This window comes from Zalophus californianus, chromosome 2 (genome assembly GCF_009762305.2).
Source record: "Zalophus californianus isolate mZalCal1 chromosome 2, mZalCal1.pri.v2, whole genome shotgun sequence".
Lineage (NCBI taxonomy): Eukaryota > Metazoa > Chordata > Mammalia > Carnivora > Otariidae > Zalophus > Zalophus californianus.
The window spans coordinates 196,625,379-196,646,906 of NC_045596.1; the positions used below are offsets into that span (position 1 = coordinate 196,625,379).

Consider the following 21,528-nt stretch of genomic DNA (forward strand, 5'->3'; position numbering starts at 1 on the left):
CTAGTCCTAATTTTCTTTCAGTAGAAGCTTGGTTTCTTAAAACTGACCTTTAAAAAAATGTTTCTTATATGGAAGACCCCAAATTTTCAGAGGGCAGGAAAGAATTCCTGCTGAATATCTGGCAGTTATCCCATGTTAAATGGATAGACTATTGATTTCAAATACATGAAGAAAAAACAAATAAATGAGGTGACTGAGTTTTACCACTTGGATTGCAGGGATTTGGGAACCCTTCCGGTGAACACTGGCTGGGAAATGAGTTTGTTTCCCAAGTGACCAATCAACGGCCCTATGTGCTTAAAATACACCTTAAAGACTGGGAAGGGAATGAGGCGTACTCACTGTATGAACATTTCTATCTCTCCGGTGAAGAACTTAATTACAGGTGAGTTGTATGTAACTGAAAAATATTAACAGATTTGCTGGGTGAGCATTCCACAAAGTGAGAGCCCCACTGCATGAACCAGAATCTGAAGTACTTGGAAGATACCCTAAATGGAAAAACATCTCGTTTCTTACAGTTCTATGCTGTCTTTCAGGAAGTTGGTCTAGTTTTAAAATTCTAACTTTGGTTTTAATGATACAAGGAAAACTTCACGAGGACAGCATTTTGTTTGTTGTCTCTGCTGTGTATCCTCAAAGCATAGATGAACCCTGCCTCGCAGATAACAGGTATTAAACAAGTATTTATAAAATGTGTGAATGCTGTGTCCGTATTAGAAAATGTCATGCCAATATCATAACAGAGGTCTACCTATGACTATGTGGTTTTCCTTCCAAAAGGTTTTAACAGTTAAATATATCTTTCTGCACTTCAAGCACACTTGATTGTTATGTTCCATCCCGAAGTCAGGAAGAGTTACCAAGTGTAAAAGTGGCAGAGTTAGGTGGGAGGGTGAGTCATGCAAGTCCTTTACTCTCTGACGTAGAAACAACAGCCGATTCACAGCCCTCCCTCAGTATTTGCCTTCCCCACGCATTTGGCGGCACTCGCGTTGAATGTTCCAAGACAAGCATGGGCATCCCTGACTCAGAATTTAGTTTCTGGCTCTAAAGCCGGAAAGAGAGTAGAGGCGGAGAGCAGCGGAGGCACTGAAAGACCGGTGCCTGACAAGCAATTGTGTATGGCACAAAAAAGCACGTACCTGCACATGGCCTCGTGGAAGGAGGTGCCCAGAAACCCACGTGCAGGGCCGGAGGGTGGCACCACAGGAATGGGCCTCAGATTCGGTCACCAACACAGCCCTGACGGAGTCTCAAGAACACAGGCACACACATCATGAAAATACCTGCACTGGGGTCAGAAACCAACCAAGTTCAGTAGGAACATCCCAGGAAACAGTCATATGTGGCCTATAGTCCCACCTAAATCTCATTAACGCCCAACTCAGACCCTCTGCTCGACAGAAAATCCAAAATCTGAACAGCCTGGAAAATAAACGTGATTGCAACGTCCTTGAGCTGGCTCCCTAGGGGCCACAGTGAATGAACAGCACAGAAACACAAGGTGAACAGCTTGCCTGAACTACCTGAGAACCATATAACGTCCAGTAGGTCCTGCTTTAGAAACGGGGGCGGGGTTGGGGTCAAAATTTTGAAGATGGTCACGTACCACGAGCACTGACATGACTTTTACACAGTCAGTGAAACAGAGCCCACCGATTCTCATTACGGAGAGAGCAGGGCTCCTTGGAGAGGGAGTGACGCAGATGAATGAAAAGATAGGTGTTTGGGCCTCGCTGCAGCCCCAAGTTGACTCCAAAGAGATCAAAACTTCAGTGAATTTTTAGACACGAGTGGTTGGTCATTGTTTTACCTCCAAGCTAAATATTTTTTCAACTGGCAACAGTTAGGAATTTACAACAGAGGAATTGAAAAAAAAAAATTAAAAAAAAAGAAAGAAACACAAAAATTAAGGATTAGACTTTATATAAGGAGATTTTACAAAATGGGTCATTACCCTTGTATGCTGACATTATAAAAATATTTTAAATTGAGATGGTTCTTAACAGATACTTCCTTTAGAAATGCGATCAGTTTTGGCAGACGCCATTTAAAAGAGCACACATTCATTTAAAGCTCGGTTTAATCTATGTGGCGGGATACGGCAGATACTGCATCGAAACCATGACTGTCCCAGTAAAACACAGTGGCGTGATAAGGGACTGTGACATGGCTGAGTAAATAACACAGGTGTCTCAGAATACCACTGTCTGCAGCCACGGACTTGGGTTTTTTCCAAAGAAGTGTCCTCCAAATGCTGGAAAACTGAAAAATAAATGTCACGAGGAAAGGACAAATGCATCAACAGTTTTTTTTTGTTTTTGTTTTTGTTTTTTGCTAAAACTAAAAACTACTTGTATGTTAAACCTTGACGACTGGTCACTCTTTGCAAACATTCTGGCAGCTCTATTCAAACATGCAGATTTCATTATTCAATGCTGACCTTGCTTCTTACATTCCACTGTTCTATAAACTCAAACTGATAGCAATATAAAGCAATTTCAAGAAATGTGGTTATTCTTATTAACCAAATTTAAAAGAAACCAACTATAAACCAGGGGTCCCTATAAGAGAAGGATCTAAAAATGATACAACCTTTCTCATAAGGACAAATAAAAGGTCGCGTTCTCCCAGATTCTGCTTCACTTTGGGGACGTTTCATGAGTCCCACGAGAACTGACGTTGTTGTAAGGGGGGAAGAGGCCAGAAAGGAGTAATGACAAGCAAAGCGGTTTATCCCAACCCTATCTGTGATTCATGAGAAGGGCCTGGAAAAAAATTAAAGTGTTTCAAAATCCCAGGGATGAGTAGAACTTACATAAATGCTTTGCAGCAGGTTAATTAGAGGCTACGCCAGGGACCAGGGTCATTTTTGAAACGTGAGGATAACACTGAAATTCAGAAATTCAGCCAGTGCCTTATGATGGTTTCTAGAGCTAGAGTACTAAAAACGATTTTAAATCTAAGTCATTAACACAAAAGCAACTTAGAACCAACACTTTATGGGGGCGCCTGGGTGGCTCAGTCTTTTAAGTGTCTGCCTTCAGCTCAGGTCATGATCTCAGGGTCCTGGGATTGAGCCCCGCATCGGGCTCCCTGCTCCGCGGGAAGCCTGCTTCTCCCTCTCCCACTCCCCCTGCTTGTGTTGTGTCCCCTCTCTCGCTGTGTCTCTCTCTGTCGAATAAATAAATAAAATCTTTGAAAAAAAAAAAGAACCAACACTTTATGGAACTCCATTTGGCATGCTCCATACCCCCATCTTTGCATAACCCCTCCTCGGTAAGCAAACATCTCTGGTAAAGGTCCCCCAGGGTAGAACCATAACAGAGGAGTTAGATGCATCTGGTGCAAATTCTAGCTCTACCACACTCCTATCTCGGAACCTCAACATTTTTATACGTAAAAACAGAAGAAACGCCTGACTCTCAGGGCTGGTACGTGCATTCCACGCATACACCCGTGAAAGTGCCTGGCACGGTCTGGTTAGAGACAGTCCCTGGGGAACCTTTCCTCTCTTCTCTACCCTCTGTTCCAACATGAATTCTTGGAAATCATATTCCTTTCAAGGTAGTGGTTTAATGAAAGATGAGCATCATTTTGGGGACTCAGAGTACAATTCTCCCTGGGACATCACAGGGTTTCGTTCTGTAGGATCCCCGGGTCACGAAGACTCAATGATCCGGGCTCCCACACTGCCATACCCCATGTCCCCACACAGTAAGTCCACATCCCGCAGAGGCACCCACCAGCATATGAAGCCCGGCTCTGAGCTGTACTGTGCCAATCTGCCCATGGGCTCTCTTGAAGCAGTGTTACCATACTGTCTCTGTCCCTTCTCTCTCCTCCTTGGCACACAGATCACTGATGCAAGCCAGATTTTTGCAATCTTCTAAAAGTATGGGCTATTATCTAGTGTCGAACTTAGTATCACACTTATTCATTTCTCAATGTCTAGCGAGTTTATTACAATACTCTACAGAAATGAGGCAAGGCAGCCACAAGAATGTATTTTCTATATAGTTCTGTAGGTTTCTATTCCAAATTCAATGATCCTTTCCTTGCCTACTAGCCTGCCCATCCCTACCACCCCACTGAAAATCATGATGCTTGAAGTTGTCTGGTTATCTCAAGACTCTCATTCCTGTATGGATGATGCCTGGAGACCTGGAAAGAGGACCGTTTCACGTTGTATTTCCACCCCTCCTGTTTATCTGAAAGCAGTGGGCCCTGAAGCCCCTGCTGATGCTTGTGCAAGTGATACGAGCTGAAGGTTTCATGAAAACATTCCTCATTGCCTAAGGATTTGATGATAAGTTGGTTCCTGTTTATACCAGTGCAAAAATATTTTGTCCAGAGTACATATTAGTACACTAACCAGTACAGAATGCATTTCTGCAGAATGGAATTCTTCATTATAAAAAATTTTCCACTACGGTAAATCAACAGCCCAAGCCAATTATGTTATATTCTTTTCTTTTTTTTTTTTCTTCTTTGCATGCTTGCAGGATTCACCTTAAAGGACTTACAGGGACGGCCGGCAAAATAAGCAGCATAAGCCAACCAGGAAATGATTTTAGCACAAAGGATGCAGACAACGACAAATGTATTTGCAAATGTTCACAAATGCTCACAGGAGGTGGGATGACTTTTCTCTCTTCCTATTTGTTTTGGCAAGGAAGAATTTCATAGAGTGAAAGCCTGGCTATTTGGACTTGAACTTGTGATTGGTGACAATGTCCACATTTCATAAATAGACTTACTAGATGTAGGGAGATTTGTTTTTCACCTTTTCAGGCTGTTGAGTCTTAAGATTGTGATACGGAGCTGGAATTGTCAGCAGGCCAACTGTGTCTCTTCAGGACGTCACTCTGGCACAGAGAGGGGACACCTGATATCCAGCAAGCTTTCCTGAGCTGGTGCTTGCTGAGTAGCAGATGTCAGAGCCACGCTTTAATTTCATTTTGCTTTATTAAGAAGGTTAAAAATTCAAAACGGCAACCAAAACAGAGACATAGATACATTAGCATAGAAGAGTTTCTAATTAATAATTCATTGTGCAAACATGGAATTTCCAGGTATCTTTCTTTAAAGATTTCATTAATATACAGCAAATACAAAGAAACTAATTAGCCAACCTGCTTTTTTTTCTTTTTAGTGCACCAAATTAAAAAGAACAGTTGTCCACTTTAAATCATGGTGTTTATGCTCATGCGCTTCTTGCTCCCTACCTTTCATATCAGACTGCTCTAAAAAAAAAAAAAAAAAATTGAAACCACACCCAGAAACAAGAGACTATTTTAACAGTCACTTAAAATGGCCAGATTAGTATCCAGCAACATTTAAAAGTTCAATGACAGGGACCAACTGCTAGAAAATTTACTCTTCCAATTTCTAAAAGTTTAAAAATCGAATGGCCAGAACCACTTAATTGTGACCAAGACAAGAAAAAAGCTTGACAAATGCTATCAAGTGAGTTCTCAAAAATATTGAAAGACTTAAACCAGCAACAAAAATTCTGCTGAGAGTACAAACAATGTAAAGGCAAACAGGAAGTTGGCAGGGTTTAATTTGTAGAGACTGGAAATTATATTGCCAAAAATTCATTCTTTACTCACCCAGGAAAGAAAAAGGTAAGAGCTGTGGTCAATTTATTTGACAAATATAAGGTAACTACATAAACAAGACCTAAGCTTTTCATGTGTTTGCACGTCAGTGAAGAATCATTTACGGTCAAGAGAAAGGATTTATTTATGAAAATAGTTTGAAATTCAATAATTTTCCTGTCTTTAAAATAATACTGAAAGAATTAGAATCCATTAAAAAAATCGGTCCTGTGGTTCTTTAGATAATATATTTATATGTATCTACATAATATATACTGGCAACACAGGTCTTCTCTATTAGCCATATTTATTTCAATAATTATTTCAATGAAAGAAAGCTATTATATTGATTGTGTAAAAGCTGACTGTCTCCCTCAACCTTTTTGAAGCCAACAAAAAGGGGAAAAAGGGTGGGTTGGGGGGACCAAATGTACCGAATCCTTTTTTCCCATCTGCCATTCCCACACTGAACCCAGCTGTCCACTCAAGAGGGCGGTGGTTTTTAGACCACCCGTATGTCATGAGCTACTCAAGAGACTAGGAGAAGTGCATTAATAACCAAGGAAACAATATATTTATTTACTCGAATCAAGATTTAGGGCTGGGAGTAGAAGTGGGAGAGACTGGGGAGAAACACACAGCCCAAGAGAGAAAGTGAAGCAGTAGGATTTCAGGCCCCAGCCCATTGTCTGGGCCCCGGGCAAACCAGGCTAATGATCAGCTAGGTTTTTGCTGGGACAGCAAATTCTATAGTTACGTCAGCCAACAGGCTCTAGGGCAGACAGATCTATAAATCTGCAACATTCCTGAATACTTTCAAGGATTCTGAATAACACACACAAATGTCTTATCAAATCGACGTTAATCTGAATCCACTCAAGACATGAGCTGTAACTGGATGAAATAATCGATCATCACAGTCCAATGTGTAAATATAATATAATCATTACATCAAAATATTTTTTATTTAAAGAAATAAAACTTCACAGATACAACTAAAGCTGTCCTGCCAATACCTGCCTGTGGGGCGAGCAATGAATTCAGGTTCATTCACATTAGTTATTTATTGTACTAGGTACGCAGATACCATGAACAGTTGTTTTTTCCTATATTCTAAAATCTTACGTAAATGGCATCGTACTGTATGTGTACTCTCAACACAATGTCTGAGATTTATTTAGGTTATGTAGATCTAGGTCATTCCTTCTCCTTGAAAACCAGGGCTTCTGGCACACTCTTGTTTCTAGGTAAAAGCATCAAAATCCCAAGCATGGCCATTCAGGTGTCGATGTAGACCCACCCCTCCCCCTGCTGCTGTGCCAGGCAGCTCCCCTCACCTCAGTGAGCACACCACTATCACTTTCAATTTCCTTTTTGTCTCTAGGACTTAAAGATTTCCTTTTCATCTAGCTCCCCTGAATTCTTAAAATTTGGAATCATTAAAAAAAAAAAATGTTTGGTAGAAGGAGGGAAGCCTGAATCCGTCTGGTCCACTAAGTTGCTGGAACCAGAAAGTAATCCAGTGAGGGTCATCCAACCATTCTTCAGTGTTTTGACTTATCCCCACTTTCCACTGTACTCTGGTGATCACTAAATCAGCACCAGGGAAGACGTGCCATGCATGTCTATGGGTGGCTGGTCTTTCCACACAAGGAAAATGGAGTACAACAGCCCATAAAAACATTTGCCATATGGAACTAGGATTTAACTTGGGTAAAGCTGGAAAACCATCACTCTCATCTGTCAGTGGGGCACATTCTATACCCCTGAATCTTTGCATGTGTCTACTTAAAATGCACGGAATTTGACGGGGGGGTTAGTTGAGTGTTTCTAATGCCACGGTGAGACAGAGTTGGGGTTACCTAGTTCCTAATTCCTTCTGCGTCTTACTTTCACAGGCTGGTGGTTTGATGCATGTGGTCCCTCCAACTTGAACGGAATGTACTACCCACAGAAGCAGAACACAAATAAGTTCAACGGTATTAAGTGGTACTACTGGAAAGGCTCAGGCTACTCGCTCAAGGCCACAACCATGATGATCCGACCAGCAGATTTCTAGATGCCTGCACACACCTGAGGAGTGGTGGCCGACTACTCTTATTTTCAGAGACCTAATCCTGAAGCTTTAAAAGACAAGGCTGCATACTGTGCCCTCGTCCACCTCAGAGAGGCAGCATGCGCTCAGGTGCCACAGGGATCCACGAGCTCCAGCTTAGAGCCCCGTAAAACCTCCTCACTCAAACCTGCATCACTCATGCACCGACGCACAGCCCTGGTATTGTGACCTGGTAGAATGCCTATGTGAAGATAAATCTAAGCCTGCAAATTTAAGACTGACAATTTACAGACTCTGTTGTCACAACCAAGAATGTTGTGCCGGCTTCATCCGTAAATAACTGGAAAACAGAACACTTAGGCTACACAGTAGAGATAACCTTGGAGCTACATTTTTCTAAGCCCTGTTTATAGATTGTGTAAATATCCATATGTCCTGAATTCAGCACCACTATCATAACTGAAAGGAAGAAAAAAATCTCTAAGCCATAAAAATATATTATATATTCAGGGATTTTTCTGGGAAGTGCTTATTTGCAGTTTAATACTTGGAGAAAGAAAAAACATAGTTAACGCATTTTTGCTCCTCCTCTTAGGTGCTTTAAACTTTCATTTTGAAATCAGCATATTTACGAACGTGTTGACAGCATAGTTTTAAGTTAATGCTCAAATATATATTTCAAGTTTAAATGGTGAAAACTTCCAGGATCTCTGAAATTAATAGAAATGTGTGTTCTTTCAGTTTATATGAAGATTGTACTATTTTTTTTCTGCCTGGCTGTTAAATATGAAGGTATTTTTAGTAATTAAATATAAATTATTAGATAATTAACATTTAACCTTCATGATAATACGATTTTGTGATTTGATTCGGAAACAACTGATTGTGCCTCATGACAAGGAAAGATTCGATTTTTAATGATGAAGAAAATTATACATTTAATTCCATGACAAAGAGACTTTACTATGTTTTCCTCACTATTCTATTACAAAGGTCTTTTTTTTTTCTATTAAGTTATACTTTAGAGAAGTAGGCTACAGTTTAGTTTGTGGTTGAAAAAACCTTTTATTTAAAGCACATACAAAGCTAGATTCACCCCTAAAGTCTTTTTTTTTTTTTAATGTCCACCAGCACACTTAAAAAAAAAAGCATTTTGGAGTGCAAAACCAAAATCTGATGTTTATAATAGATTCAAATCTTTACAGAAAATTCTGAGAGCATGGATTTAAGCTCAGGGCTGAAAAACTTTAAACCCCTAGAGTTTTAACTCCATTTGAAGTTTTCATAGTACAATTAACACTAATGTACCTCGTGTAATGCTTTATAATTTGGAAGCAATTTCTCATGTATTTACCTTGGAGTCAGCTGCTGCTAGGAAGCTAAGGGCCAAATTTGAAACCAGCAGTTACTTCACGTCTGTCTTCACCTTATGGGGTTCTTCAACTATGTTTTTTCTTTATTCCGTTTTTTCTTATGTAATTTATTTTCCCTCTATATGCCTCCACCCCAACTTCGTTTGAGAATACTAATATTTGTTGCGTGTTTCAAGTCAGTTTATGGACTCTGGAAGAGTCCGGCACGCCACTTTCTCTACCACTTCACTGTGCTTCCCCGACAAATATATTGAGGAAAGAACCTCCCCATTTTTGAACAGTCTCTCTTGTTACATTTAAGTAGGCTTTATAAATTCAACAGAGCACAGCTTTGTACCAAGTTAAAACATTATCTGGTAATAAGAAGATATCTCCACTGCAAAAGAAACCCTAAGTTTCTGTGATGTCTCGATGACCACACGGCAGACACTGAGGTGGACCAGTGATAAGATGGGAAAAATTGGCAACAGCATACTTGATACCGTGTGCCCACGCCGGCAGGTGAAATGCGTTTCAAAGACACGCCGCACTGTGTTACACAGAGTTATGCATACTCTCTTATGACAGAGAGTAGGGGGGATTTGTGTCTTTACACTTCAATTCCTTATGTGGTACATCAAACAGAGTCTTGCCAAGAGGAATGTTTTTTCTCCTTAAGAAAATATTTATAAAGTGGAGGGAAAATCAAAACGATAATCTTAAAAATGAAAATAAAAGCAACCCAACAACCTAGATAAATGAGTGATGAGAGGGTAACGTCCTACGCATACTTCAAATAACAGCAAATAACACCAGCCCTGGTCATAGATAAAAATTGCCACTTCTCTCTGAGGTATTAATCTTCCAAAAGCATAAACTGTGTCACAAACCAGGTAACTTTTTTGAAAATGAAAGCCAACATCTACATGATCCTGCTTCCAATTAAACCTGAAATTACCTATTTGTTACTTAATCTTTTAAAAAATTAGAACTTCCATTAAGCATTCAAAATATTTAAAATTTAAAATGCAGTAAAGTTGAAGCTGCATTTGGGAAGAGCATCAGAACATAAAGACCACATCATGTTGCCAGCAGGCCATGACTTTTATACCTATCAGTTCTATCTCTAAGAGCAGTAACAGCTTTATTTCTTAAAGCAGTAAATAAGACATCATACCATCTCAAGAATCTAGTCCTTTTTCATTTCTTCTTTTTCTCAATCCTGAGGACTTTCATAATTAAAATTCTTTAAGATTTCATTCCATACGATTTTTTGCAGAATATTCTCACATTCCCACATTTGTTCTCACAAACGGATAAAAAAGTATTATGAAAAGTTCTATGAAAATGTGTTTTTAACTGCGAGCATAATCGGTCTTGACTTAATCAAAACCTGAGTCCATATCTATGCAAATAATAATTTCCTGAGAATTCCGAATTGTATTTACCATAATAAAATAACATCTGACTTACAGGAGCTGCAGGGAAGTAGTTAGAAAGTTCAAACGGTTCCTCAGAAATCCAGTGACCCAGTTCCAAAGACCACAGTACCTACAAGTGACACAATAAGCAGAACATTTATTATAGATTCATTAGGCTCTCGGTGGATAATAAACCACTTTGAAGATATAGCCAAAACAAAACAAAAAACCCAACAGTGACTATGTACTCCACAGATCTGAACCAGATGTGTCTTACACACCAAAGTACCATCAGAATCTTCATGCTGCATCAATCTTATGAATAATAAATGCTTTTCTTTAAGAAAAAAAACGTTTCCAATGACTAGCAATCTGGGTTATTATTCTAGTGAGGGCAAATACTAAACACCACCCCAATAACAAACATCTGAAATACCTTTTTAAGAATTCCAAGTTTCCAATTTAAAGAGTCATTATAGACAATCCTCAGTAAATATTCCAGGATTTTATTAATTTAAAAAAAAACATTTATTAGGAGAAGATAGATCATAAGCTTAAATTAAAAAAGCAGCCCTTCTGGTATGTGATTTTGTTTCTAACATGGACTAATATTTTCAGAAGTTCTCCTAAAACAATTTGAAAATCCTTCCCAGGCTTTGGAAGGATAAAATGTTTCATAAACAAGCCTTCAGTATTATTATTTATTATTGTATTTGAACTCACATATTTTAAATGATCAAAATGATGTTTTTGCTTTTAATTCAACAATTTTCAAGATTCTATAGTCATCTCTACTTGATGAGCAAACTCCCTGAAAATCTGTTCCTATTTCCATGCACCAATAGAATTTTATAACAAAAATAATCAACTGAATTACATATCCCGTATTTATTTTTCATCTGCAATTTCATTTCTTACATTCAGTGAATCCACGCTCTTTTCTAGAGTTGCGACATAAAGTTTAAGTTTGTTTTGCTGAATTACTGGGGATAAGGAGGCAGTTTTCCTGTTTGGCAGTTTCTAAGATTAAGACCCATCTATGGGAGCTTGGTCTTAAATATTTCTAAGAAAAAGTGCACATGCTGGTGTAATAAAGACAATAACAAGATACAGAATCTGAATGACAATTCTCAGCACCGGTCTGGATCTTACTTTAAAATGCAGGCATTTATTCACTCAACACTGTTTTCTTCATCTCACTAACCGCTTGTCTGTGAACAACGTACTGAAAGCCGACGGTGAATAAGAACCCACGCTAGGTCCTGAAAACACAAACCCAATCCCAGAGGAGTTCACCCTCTGGCAGGAGCCATGAAGGCAAACCACAAATGGTGATTTCTCAAAACAGTACTGTGGGAACCTATAGAAGAAGCAAACTAACTCGTCTAAGAGAATCAAGGAAGCGTCCACAGATGAGGTGACATTTGAAACAGAGTCTTAAAGGATGAGTAAGAGTTCATCAGGCAAAGAGAGACAAGAGTGAGGAGGGGAGGGGACATTCCAGCACGGAGAGAATGCCACATGCCAAGGCAGGATTAAAGCGGGTTCTTTTTTGGGGGGGGGCGGTGGCTAAAGGGTGCTTTGGAAGAAGTGGTAAGAAAATCGGGTTGGTTAGATTCCTATGGTAAGGTATAATAATATACCCTGTTTATATCACTGTATCTGCAGGGTACATGGCAGAAGAACAATCCAGAAAAGACATGAGAAAGCTCTGAGGGTGCTGAGCCCCAGATGACAGAATGGGAATGGAGTATGATGCAGGGCAATGTGTCTTCACTATAGAGAGAGGAAGTGATGAGTTGTGTTCTCAAAGACCCTAATTCCAACTTCACTTAGCTCTGGGTGTACATGAGCATTTTGTCAGTTAAGTCTCTTTTTTGCTTTCCCCTGATTTTACTCGCTAACCAATATAGATAGATAGATAGATAGATAGATAGATAGATAGATAGATAGATAGATAGATATCTTCATGAGATCAATGAAAGAGGGTATGAAAAAAATGGTACAGTGAAATCATGTTTCTACCTGGCTATTTAGAGGTGGTTAAAACATTAAGTAACATAGTGTTTGCCTTACTTTTATCAATGTATGATATCATTTATAGAGACACACTAACAACATCTGTGTGGTTCCCTACAAATCTGTGATTAGCCCAGGAAGTAAAATGTAAAAAGCTTCAAAATCAGGTTCATTTAAGACATGAGGCAATGTGAAAGAATTAGGATAGTGAGAAACATAATGTACCAGTGAGAGAATCCAAGGAACCAGTCTTAAAAATGCGTGTGGCATTTGAGTTCAAATGTAGTCCACATTAAAATGTCAACTGAACCTCCTGGAGAAAATTTATGTTCTCTGAGTTTGACCCTTTCTAAATGTTATGAAAATAAAGCCATAAGGCATCTATAGTAGAATTTTGGCAAGTGAATTAATAAATTGAATTTAGGTAGGCATCCCAGAAATTAATATTGAACAGAGATAGCAGAAAACACTGATTTGATTGTAATGAAATCATCAAATCAGAAACATAGTGCAAGCTTTTCACTTTAGTTCTTTCATTAGCCAAAGTTATCTTTAGCTTAGTAGAGTGTTCAATATTGGGAAAATCTACTCTGCAAGATCACAGTTAAGGCTGTGAGTGAACTAAAAGTTTAACCCAACATATTTCCCATCATATATGTGATAGAATAAAAATAACTAAGATGCAATTGGGTTGCATAAATACAGAGGATCAAATCCCATGTTTATAGACCTTAAAATGAGGGCTGAGTTATTTCAGCATCCACTGTGAATGGATATAATATTTTTGATATTTTAAAACTGTTGTTCATAAAACTTGAACCCTGTTGATGAATTTAAATAGGAACCACTTGACTTATTATTAGATTAACAGCTACTGACGAGACAAATTACCACAATGTAGGCGTGACCACACAGTTAATTCCATACTAGGCAAAACACAAATGGTCTTCTCTTGTTTCACACACATCTATCATTTCATTTGAACAATGTGAGTCAGTGGAGCTACAGTGAACCCAAGCCAGAAAATGGCACTGGTATTGAAAGCAAGTCCATAACAGCATCATTTACAAGGAAGACAGTGAAGCTGACTTAATGGTTAACACATAGCAAGATGAACACATCTTTATGTTCACCTTCTCCCCAATACTCAACTAAAAGGATAGAATTTAAAAGAACGAGAAGAGTCTACAGCAGATAAAACAGGGTATTTTGGAAGTTGCAAAGCAGATGCGTAAATGATAAATGACTTAGAAGGGCAAAGAAAGTTCAAACTTAAGTGTCTAGAGAAAGAGATCTTTGGGAAGCATCCAATTCCCTTCACAGACTCTGAAGGCAAAGAAATTGGTGGTACTAGATATGTCTGAAGATGGGGTATAGAACAGGGTAAAAAAAGAGATATTTACTACCCCGTAGCCCACCCACCCCTGGAATAAGACAAAAGTAAAGTCAAACCGGCTGCTCTGAGAGCAATGGTGGAAAGCGCTAGGGAAAACCTCTCCAACCCTTCCCCTGGGACACCAGCCATTCTTTCCTGGGGACACAGATCAGCCCAGGGGAAAAAAGACATACAACTACTAAAAAGCTTGGATCTCCAATGCCTCTATTCACATCAAATTATCTATACACCACTCAGACAGGCAGAGTTTCAGTCAGCTTTTCAATGCCTCATTACTGAACATGACTTTATACCCATTTGATAAAAGCCTCTAGCTTGAAAACATAGACCAAACCAAACAAGAGTGGAATTCCTGGCATCACAGTGATGGGAAGTCCCTGGCTAGCAGCAGCTCTGCAGACCTAGAGGCAACCAGTCTCAAGGGAAAGAGAACAAATGGGCTCATGCGTGGTGCCTCTAAGAAAAACTAAATGGGATTGGAAGGTAATCTGATGTAGAGACAGATTTGTGAGAAGAATTACAATGCTTTTAGAAATTTTTGCAGTCAGTTGGTGATAGTTGCATAGAAAACTAAGCAATCAAAATAATTGTCAATGATTAGCTCAGGAAAACCAACAAACACAAATTACCAGAGACAACCATAGTACATTACACGGCTCAGTTCAAACAGCGTCCACATACTCATTTGTCTGTGTGTGTGCGTGTGTGTGCGTGTGCGTGTGTGTGTGCGCGCGCGCATGCCCGCGCGTATGCACATGTGAATGTGTATTTATATGCATATATAAAATGTTAAACAAAAATTGTAACCACATTGAGTAGACTGGGGAACAGAAGAGGAGGTGGGACTGAAAGGTAGCCATACAGTCTTAGTTTGATCTTCCACAGAAGGAACTCTACAGACAATGTCTCAAAGTTAATTTTAAAAAATGGCAAGAAAACCATTTTATTTAGAAATATGTAGGTAAAATATCAGAAGGCTATTTTAGGAGTGAAAAATCCAGGCTGGGAAACAACAGGGCAGGAGGTACCATTTTTTATTATAAAGCCTCATAAATTATAGTTGATTTTTAAAAACACTTTACTTTGGATAATTTTAGACTTACAGTACAGGGAGTTCTCATTTAACTATCACCTAGATTTCTCTATTGTGCGATTATCCAAATTAACTTTGCTCTTCTGTTTCAAAAGTGCTTTGCAACTTGAACCAGCTTGTTGATATCTACAAGAAAATCTTGCTGAGCCTGTAAATGGAACTAAGTTGAATCTATAGATCAAAATGGGGAGAACCAAAAAGAAAGACAAATACCATCTGATTTCACTTACATGTGGAATCTAAAAAACAAAACAAACAAACAAAACAGAAACAGACTGCTAGATACAGAGATCAATCCCGTAGTTGCCAGAGGGGAAGAGAGTAAGTGGATGGGCAAAATAAGAGAAGGGGAGTAAAGGGTACAAATATCCAGTTATAAGGGGCGCCTGGGTGGCTCAGTTGGTTAAGCGGCTGCCTTCGGCTCAGGTCAGGATCCTGGAGTCCCGGGATCAAGTCCCACATCGGGCTCCCTGCTCAGCAGGGAGTCTGCTTCTCCCTCTGACCCTCCCGCCTCTCATGCTCGCTCTCTCTCTCTCTCATTATCGCTCTCAAATAAAGAAATAAATAAAATCTTAAAAAAAATATCCAGTTATAAAATAAATAAGACACTGGAGGCAATATAGCATAGGGAATAGAGTTAATATGTAACAACTTTGTATAGTGGCAGAGAGTAGCTAGATTTACCATGGTGATCACTTCCTAATGCATACATATGTTGAATCACTTTGTTGTACACCTGAAACTAATATAACATTGTACGTCAACTATACTTCAAGAAAAAAAATGTGTGTGGAGGCCTGACAGCTTAAAAAGTACCCATTTTCCCAATTCATGAACATAGTATCTCTCTCTTTTTATTTAAGTCTTTGATTTCTTTCCGTAAATATTTTGTCAAGATTTAAATATTTTAATTTCTGTGGATGCTAATATAAACGGCATTTAAAAAAATCAGAATTCCAGTTGTTTATTGCTAGCACATAGAAATACAACTGAATTTTGTATATTGACCCTGTACCCTGTAACCCTGCTGAACTCACTAGTTGTGGGGGGTTTTTGGAGATTTGTTGATGTTTTCTGTGTAATCATGTCTTCTGTGAATAAACAGTTTTATTTACTCCTTTCCCAATCTGTGTGCATACTCTTTTTAGTTCCCTTATTGCACTAAGATTCCCAATACAATACAGAAGAGAAATAGTGATGGCCTGCAATTGCTTAAACTCCTTTGCGAGGCAAATTTGATTTATTACAAACAAAAACAAAACCAAAACGAAACAGGATAGCATAAACCCAAAGTGTTTCTGGGTATAAATGAAATGTACCTATGGAAAGCACAGTGTTTCTTTGTTTTGTTTTATTTTAAATTTGAAAAGTTTATATTGTTATCTAGTACTAGTGCTGGCTAGTGGTCCTGGTGCTTTTACTAATTGCTTCAACTTCCTTTTCTCCAAAGAATAATTAGAAAATTCAGAGTGATCAGAAGTACTATAGCTCAAGATCAGTAAATGTTACTTTCTAAACCAGAACCAATCAAATTAACTTCTCTTAACATTCACCTTAATTTCCTTCTTTGTGGGAAACAACAATATTCTTTGTGTACAAAAGACTTCATGTTGTTCAATGTATCTGCTGATTAAAATCAAATCTGACAGTCAGAAACTTATGCCTCAGGTTTAACCTGTGGGAATCTAGTTAATATCAAATAGTTCAAAAGTATACTTCATTCTCTACTTTAATCACTGAGAAGAGATTGTCCTACCCATCCTTGCCCCCACCAACCGTGGTAGAAAACTTAGTTGTAAGAGTTTATGGAGGTATAAAAACATACACTCAGCATCTGCAAATCTCTTCTTTCTTATAGAAGATGAACAATAATAGTAATTAATTTTTTTGCTATTTTAAGCTAAAAAGAAAACAGTACAAATATTTTTCTCATCAGATTTTATAAATTCTTTGTCTCGGTTATAAGAGTAGTTAATTTGCTCAAACACCACCACCTTAAGAGAATTTGCTACTATGTACATTGTTTAGATTTTTCCTACCGGGAGAATAATATTTGTGTTTTTTCCACAACTACACACTATAGGATACTGGTTAACACCACAGAATCCAGGCAACTGGGTTAAACCAATCTCCATCTTGCTGTGGCCCTGTGACAAGAGGCAAGTTAATTACCCTTTCTGTCACATGAAAACACTACATGTCATTATAAATGACAAAAGGACCATGTAGCTAATGATATAGTAGCGGCAATGAGGCTATTTATGGGTTACATTTCAGGATTAAAAAGTTGGGGCTATCATTTGCAATGACATGGTTAATCTGGAAAGCATTATGCTAAGTAAAATAAGCCAGAAAGAGAAAGTCAAATACTGTATGCTATCACTCATAGGTAAAATTGGGGTGGGGGAGAGAACAGTTAGAGAACTTATTCTAGCTAAATAAAAGATTTATATTAAGCTCCAAAAGAAAAAAAAAAAAAAGGTTGGGGCTATCGATGGTATGGTTTTTAATAACTAAAGAAGAGAGTATAGGGGGCTTATGTCCTGAACACTTTGGAGCCAGAAAACTGAGGAGGTCTGGTCTTCTGAAAAGATTGACTTGGACTGGCAAAGTTTCAAGGCAATAGTATTTGTTACAAAATAAGCCATTCCTCTGTGTTTCCAACACATCTCAGAACATCAGGAAATGCTTTATATGATTCCATGAAGTTATTTTAAAATACAAACCCATTCTGTAGATGTAATGCCTCTCTCAATGAGGCAATTTTCCATAGATGATTTTTAAAAATTGAGGTGAAATTCTCGTAATACACAAGTAACCATGTTAAAGTGTCCAGTTCAGTGGCATTTGGTATATTCACCGTGTGTGCCACCACCACTTCTTTCTTGTTTCAAAACATCTTAATCATGCCGGGAGTGTACCCCATACCCGCCAAGTAACTACCCTTCATTCGCCCTGCTCCACTCCACCCCTGGCAACTGCTAATCAGCCGGCTGTCTCTGTGGACTTACTGTAGGAGAGGAATCAGACAATATGAAACCTTTTGTGTCTGCTTTCTTTCTCTTAGCATAATGTTTTCAAGGTCCATCCAAGTTATGATAGGAATCACGGCTAGGCACAAGTGTCAACAGTAAGTGATACTTATTGAGTGCTTACTGAGCACTTTATTTAGATGATCTTTCAATCGTTTTACAAATAAGGAAACTGAGGCTTAGAGAGTTAACTGCCTTACTGGTCACACGGCCAGTGAGTGGCAAGGTTAACACTGAAACTCACGGTCTTATCCGTTAACCTTTCAAAAACACATAAAGTGGTGCGCAGCCACAGAATAAATATACCCACGTTTAAGGTGGCAGAAGATAAAAACATTCTCTAGGCCATCTCTAGAAGTAGATGCCAGAAAGAATACATGCTATGTATTGAGGAAAGGCTGAATTCAAATTCAAAACTCACTCATTTTCAAGCACTGTGACCATAGCGACTTACTGAAATCATTCAAGTCTCCGTGTCCACAGAGGACACAAAGGAGTCTTGTCCTAACAAGCTGAGAGAGCCTAGGATGGCCAGGATGCCAGGATGGCCCCCTCCTTATGTCTTCTGTGTGACTACCATCCTCTGGAAGCAGCCCTACCCCACCCTCCACATATGGCTGGCTGGTCTCTAGAACCTTCCAACTCAGTGCATGGTCATAGGGCCAGCAACCTGTACCTCACCTGGGAACTGGGAACTGGTAGCCAGTAAAGAAAGCTTAGGACCAAGACCTACTTGTGAACCACAATCTGCATTTAATAAGATCTCCAGGGGATTCATATGTGATTAAGTGTTTAAAAAGCACTGTTCTGCCTGTCTCAAAAAAAAGTGGCAGGAAACCAAAATCTTAATACAACCTATTTAACCAAGACAGATAAAATAAGCAATAAAGTACTAAAAATAAGTAGTTAAGAACTCTTTTTCCTTTTTAAGAGATATTAACTGACAGAGACTAAATACCAGATGGTAAGAGGAAAAGGCTGTTATACATTGATAAATGCTCAAATATTCTTATTAAAACGTTTAGCTATACGGCATATGGGCATTTATGTGAGATTTATGCTGCTTGTAGTTTACCTAATCTTTTCAGCCAGAAAAAATGAAAATGGATTATTCTTGGATTTTAGAGCTTAACGGCTCACTATTAGCTACTTTTTACATATTGCTAAGCAAAGACCAGGGTGACCCAGCATTTCACCAGCATACTGACATGTGAAGTCCAAACATCTTTATAAATAACACAAGCTCGTACTTTTCTTATCAAAATGAAAACAAAGAAATAAATATAACACATTCCAATGTAACTAAAACAAACATCAGAAACATCACTTCACTGTATGAAAATACAGTAGGAATTATTATGGCCATCATAGACAAAAAGCCAAACATTAATATTATGGCTACTCAGGGCAATCACTGTTTCTTATTCTTTCTGTAAATTTGAGTTAAAAAGATTTTTTCTTAAACGAGCATCAGGTCATCTTATTTTCAGTGAGTTTTAACAAGAAAGTCATGAGCTACACGGATACCTTCATAATATATAATGATGCACAATGTTTTTATACATTTTTAGCTCATCGGGGGCAAAAACAAATTCTGAGGTTTCTTAAAGAAGTACGTATGTTTAGCCATGTCTCTGCACGCTTATTCCTTCCACAAGTAAGCGCTGTATTCCAGTTCCATCCTGGGCCCTGGGCCAGGTGAGAAATGACAGGCACGGTCTCCGCCCTCAAAGAGCTTGTAAGTGCTTTAACCAGGGTCTGTTAAAGAGTTTCTGCTTTTCTGTTTGAAACTTTCTTGATTTTGTCCTCGTCCCTTGTGCCAAGGGGGGCACGGCTATCTCTAAGTAAGTTTTAATCCTAAAATTACTGTTTACAATTTAACAACTGAAACAAATGTTCTACTACAATAAAGTGTACGTGCAGGTCAGAGATACTTGAAGGTCAAACAGCACAAACTTCCAGCTACAAAATAAATAATTCATGCTAAAATTAATCACGAAAAGAGCAGGTCTTAAAAGTTCTCATCACAAGAAAAACAATTTTTATAACTGCCTATGGTGACGGATGTTAGGTAGACTTATTGTGGTGGTAGTTTTGTAACATACACACAAATCTTGAATTGTTATGTTGTATGTCTGAAACCAATAACATGTTATATGTCAGTTATACCTCACCTAAATAACTGTGGATAACATTAAGTATTTGTATACTGTTCTTTCTTGTTATTATCTAACAAAACCAAAATAAAAAAGAATTATATAAGGGGGGCCCCTGGCTGGCTCAGTCGGTAGAGCACATGACTCTCGATCTCAAGGTTGTGAGTTTGAGCCCCACGTTAGGTGTAGACATCACCTAAAAATAAAATCTTAAAAGAATTATATAAAACAAAATTCGGTGGAGAGGTGTTCCTTCTATGTACCAAAGGTGTTTCTCTATGTACTCTCCAGTGGTGACGAGAAAAACCAACTCAAAAGAACTAAGAAATAGATCCATCATGCACCTAAGGCGAGCTGCTATTTTAGTTGATAAAACCACTTTTAGTTACATATTTCTCATTCTCTGGTAAAGAAAAGCCTAAAAAGTTTCCTGTAGAGAACATTCCAGGGCAACGAATTTAAGGAGAAATGTATTGTATGGATCATACATAAAAAGTATCAGGTAGCAAAATGTACAATGTTGTCAACTGTAGTTTTGAAGAAGGTATGACAGTTGTCTAAAATCCTGTTATTTCTTACATCAGTGCTCCTCAAAACCTAGTATTATCACTAAAGCCTAATTCACAGAGGTACTTAGGCAGACGAGTTCAAGTGTTCTATTCTTTAGCAACTTATTTTAACTTGGGTATAGAGCTTAGAAACCTGAAAGAATGGACAGCTAACAATGTCCCCAGCATTACTGATAGATACCTAAAACGATGTGTAGATGACGGATGTTTAAAAAGTCCCAGAGAACGAATCATGGTTGCATTTTTCTGAGGAGAACCTAAAGTTAAGCGAAACATTTTGTGTTGTTACTGCAAATGAGAACGGTTTCACTGGGTGTCAGACTGAGCACAAGTGACAACTGAGGAACTCAATGGAAAGTTGAGGAAGTGACGTATCAAAGATGCACCTGTAGGCACAGCTGGAATTTTTTCTAAAAACGAGCTTTGAATTTGTGACACAACTCCACATTGACCAAGGGGAGGTCCTAGAGTCCTCAGTCATAAGGCAAGAAGGAGATCATTCGAGGTTTAAAAAAAATTAAGAACTGGCATCAGATGCGCTAAGTTAAACAAAATAAAAACAGTGTGGTCCCTGAATGCCAGAATTTTGAAAGGGATGGGGTGGGGGGGGCAATAAGTACCAAAGCCAAATCTCTTGATTTGCTGATTTGTAGCCTCATCCATTTAAATTGTTGGCCAAATATGGCACCTTTGCCTTAATACACATAATACACATACATAACCTCGATCTAGTTTCTTCTTTCCTGCTAAGCCAATAGGTCCAGGTGCTCCACAAATACACGCCCAACTCACTGGGATAAAATCAAACTGTCAAGCACTAGGAATATC

The 21,528-nt window shown here is 38.5% G+C and overlaps 2 protein-coding genes across 10 annotated transcripts in view; one reads left to right on the forward strand and one right to left on the reverse strand.

The window, feature by feature from the left end:
- Positions 1–10,400, forward strand: part of ANGPT2 (angiopoietin 2) — a 65,301-nt gene extending 54,901 nt beyond the window's left edge. For all 3 annotated transcript variants that reach the window (XM_027597827.2, XM_027597824.2, XM_027597825.2), the window contains 3 exons: positions 219–385; positions 4,509–4,639; positions 7,505–10,400. In XM_027597827.2, coding sequence (XP_027453628.1) covers positions 219–385; positions 4,509–4,639; positions 7,505–7,665 — 459 coding nt within the window. In that variant the 3' untranslated portion in view covers positions 7,666–10,400. The remainder of the gene's footprint in view (positions 1–218; positions 386–4,508; positions 4,640–7,504) is intronic.
- The window catches only part of MCPH1 (microcephalin 1), a 251,127-nt gene that overhangs the window by 120,596 nt on the left and 109,003 nt on the right, over positions 1–21,528 (reverse strand). For all 7 annotated transcript variants that reach the window (XM_027597818.2, XM_027597817.2, XM_027597820.2 and 4 more), the window contains one exon: positions 10,488–10,565. In XM_027597818.2, coding sequence (XP_027453619.1) covers positions 10,488–10,565 — 78 coding nt within the window. The remainder of the gene's footprint in view (positions 1–10,487; positions 10,566–21,528) is intronic.